Below are 3,416 nucleotides of genomic sequence, written 5' to 3' on the forward strand. Positions count from 1 at the left end.
CAATCAAGTTCTGGGCGAAATTAACAAGGAAATTGAGGGCGTCACCAAGATTACCGATCCTCTGAAGATCCTGGCGAACGCCGACACCATGAAAATGCTGGGTGTGCAGAGGCCTCTATTGCAGGTAAGTTTGGGGGTAAAAAAACAACCCTTCCCAACTTCACAGATAATCCTTGACTTACTGTTCTGTCCCAGCCTATGTGAGTCCTTGTTAACTCACAAGGACGAACCCCGCTTTTAACAAGTAGGCTGGAAATGCAGGGAAAACAAAAACCCCTTTTATTAATTAGGTACAGACCTGCAAAATGTCCCAAAAGCAAAGGCAAACAAAACACGATGCAAACGGAGAATTGTCCAAGGCAAACGGAACACGATTCAAACGGAGAATTGTTCACAGGCAAGGCGAACAAAACAGGATCCCATGAAACTTGAGTCCTTTGCCAATGCTTGCCTTCAGCAACCAGCACCGCCCACACCTTCCCTTTTTATTATGCAGCCCCAAGGCGTGGCTTCTCAATGCCTTCTCCTCCTCCCTTGGAGCCGCCCCATTGCCTCCCTCTGTCCTGCTCTTGTAGCGTCTGTCGGTGTTTGCGAGCGTCTGTGATGTCTTCCAGCTGTGAGTCCTCAGAGTCTGACTCAGCTTTCCCGCATAGCTGAGTCTCAGCCTGAGCACGATTGGAAGGGCCAGGCTCTTCATCAGATTATAAGTCCTGGAGTTCATCAGAGCCTTCCTCCAACTCTGATGGCTCTCCAGGCCCCTCCTCCTCCTCCTCCTCCTCTGATTCCCCGGACTCAGCTGCCGGGTCCAGTGGCTGGCACGGACTCACAACACGGCCGGTAGCTTAAGGGCCATTCAAAGTTACAACAGGCCACCCAAAAGCTACTTAAAGACCTGTTTTTTTGAAGTTAACAATGGCTGCAGAGTTACACACCCGATACTTCATCAAAATACTTGACATCTGCTTCACACCCAGTTTTTCTAGCCTGGCCTCAGAGACGCCTTGCATGATGGATTAGTTTAATTAGCCTAACGGCATGCAGAAGTTTGGTTCCATTCAAGGAAACATCGTGCTCGTGAATCTTCATTTTGTATTCCTTCATCCTGGTTTGTGTGGCTGCTTGGATTCCTTTGTCCTCTCCCAAGAGCCTTACACAGCCAGTCCACAACTTGCAAGCATTCATTTAGTGACCGTTTGAAGTTACAACAGAGCTGAAAAAAAGGGACTTAACAACCTTAACAATTAAAAAAACGTAACAATTCAATGGTGAAAAAAGTAAGGTTCTACATTTAGGCAAGAAAACCCAAATGTACAGGTACAGTATAGGTGCTACCTGGCTCAATAGTAGCAACTGTGAGAGGGACTTCTGTTGACACAGCTCATCCGGCCGGCATCCACATTATGCGGCTGCTGCTGACTCATAGTCCCTTTGTAATGAACAGCTATTTCAATCAAGCTCGCAAATTGGTCAATCAAGGAAGAACGCTAGAATGAAAACCTTAAACCTCCAATTCTCTTGCTCTGGGAAAACATCGGACTGAAATCCTGATCTACTGTATGCCTCGCTTGAACCAGTAAAGGAGAACCCACCGATTCTCCAGGTCTTAGGCTGCATTCACAGAGGGATAGAATCAAGATCACGTGAAGTGTTAGTACCACTTTACAAGGCCTTGGTAAGGCCACACTTGGAACACGGCATCCAGTTTTGGTCACCATGATATAAAAAAGATGTTGAGACTCTAGAAAGAGTACAGAGAAGAGCAACAAAGAGGATTAGGGGACTGGAGGCTAAAACATATAAGGAACGGTTGCTGGAATTGGGTAGGTCTAGTTTAATGAAGAGAAGGATGAGGGGGGACATGATAGCAGCCTTCCAATATCTCAGGGGCTGCCCCAAAGAAGAGGGAGTCAAGCTACTCTCCAAAGCGCCTGAAGGCAGGACAAGAAGCAACGGATGGAAACTCATCAAGGAGAGAAGCAACCTAGAACTAAGGAGAAACTTCCTGACAGTTAGAACAATTAACACATTTAATTAAACCTGGATTTTTAAAAAAACCAAAAAAACCCCCAAGAACATGTGAAATGTGACAGCTGGCTCCTGTGGACACTTCTCAAAATAAAAGGTGGAAATAAAAAGTTGTTTTTCTTGCCCTAACCCCAACTAGGGAACAGTCAGGATAAGAAGCTTTAAAAAGGGCATCCAGTGTTAGAAAACAACCCTTAGATTCACTGCCTCTTGTTTATGTTGATGGGAAACAACCTTGTTTAAAGGCAGCAGCTTAGAAATGACCCAGTCTCTGAGCTTTTAGCTCATGCAGTCACACATGAAGGCTAAATGGATTTCAGGAGCAGATTAATTATCCATAGCTGCTGCCGTTGATTAATTAGCTTAGGCTGCAATCCAGCTAAAATATGCAGTTATGCAACTGGATTTACCTCTCGTTTCTCCCTCCCAGCAGACATTCATAATGGGAAAAGAAGATAAAATGCATTAACTTGCATAATATTTAAATATGGCCGTGTTATGTGAAGGCACAACAGTGGAGGACCCAGCTTACTAAGATTTGTTAGTTTTAGCTTTGGGTTGTGGGTCTGGCTGCTTTTGATGGCTTAGCGTGTCGTGCAAACTCAGCTCTTTGAGATATTAAGCATATTAAGGATATATACTGTATATATTGTTTTGATATATATATTAAAGTGTGTATTATGTGTATATATATTGTATTGATATGCATTAAGTACATTAAGTTTATATATTATATTGGTGTGTATTAAGCATATTAACTATATATTACATTCATATATATTACGTATATTAGGCATATACATTATATTAATGCACATTAAGTATAAGTAGATATATAATAATATGTCAAGGGCATTAAGGTTATTCAGTAGATTCTGCAAATCTAAAAAAAGTGCGTAATTCAATAAGCAGGCAAAGTGCCTCTTTCTGTAAACAGTTTTTAATATGCCAATTTAAAAATGTTAAGTTTTGTTGAAGTCGTGTCCGACCCATCACGACCCCATGGACAATGTTCCTCCAGGCCTTCCTGTCCTCTACCATCTTCTGGAGTCCATTGAAGCTCACGCCTACTGCTTCAGGGACTCCATCCAGCCACCTCCTTCTCTGTCGTCCCCTTCTTCTCTTGCCCTCCATCTTTCCCAGCATTAGGCTCTTCTCCAGGGAGTCCTTCCTTCTCATTAGGTGGCCAAAGGACTTGAGTTTCAACTTCAGGATCTGGCCTTCTAAAGAGCAGTCCGGGTTGATCTCCTCTAGGACTGACCGGTTGGATCGCCTTGCAGTCCAGGGGACTCGCAGGAGTCTTCTCCAGCACCAGAGTTCAAAGGCCTCCATTCTTTGGCACTCAGCCTTTCTTATGGTCCAGCTTTCACCTCCATAGATTGCAACCAGGA

General features: G+C 43.9%; 1 protein-coding gene across 1 annotated transcript in view; it reads left to right on the forward strand.

Moving 5' to 3' along the window:
- Nucleotides 1–3,416, forward strand: part of EXOC4 (exocyst complex component 4) — a gene marked incomplete at its 5' end in the record, with an annotated part of 50,803 nt that overhangs the window by 2,281 nt on the left and 45,106 nt on the right. Inside the window, one exon of the mRNA XM_015829328.1 lies at nt 1–124. Coding sequence (XP_015684814.1) covers nt 1–124 — 124 coding nt within the window. The remainder of the gene's footprint in view (nt 125–3,416) is intronic.

This window comes from Protobothrops mucrosquamatus, unplaced genomic scaffold (assembly GCF_001527695.2).
Source record: "Protobothrops mucrosquamatus isolate PMUCROS unplaced genomic scaffold, P.Mucros_1.0 scaffold5860, whole genome shotgun sequence".
NCBI classification, from domain to species: Eukaryota; Metazoa; Chordata; class Lepidosauria; order Squamata; family Viperidae; genus Protobothrops; species Protobothrops mucrosquamatus.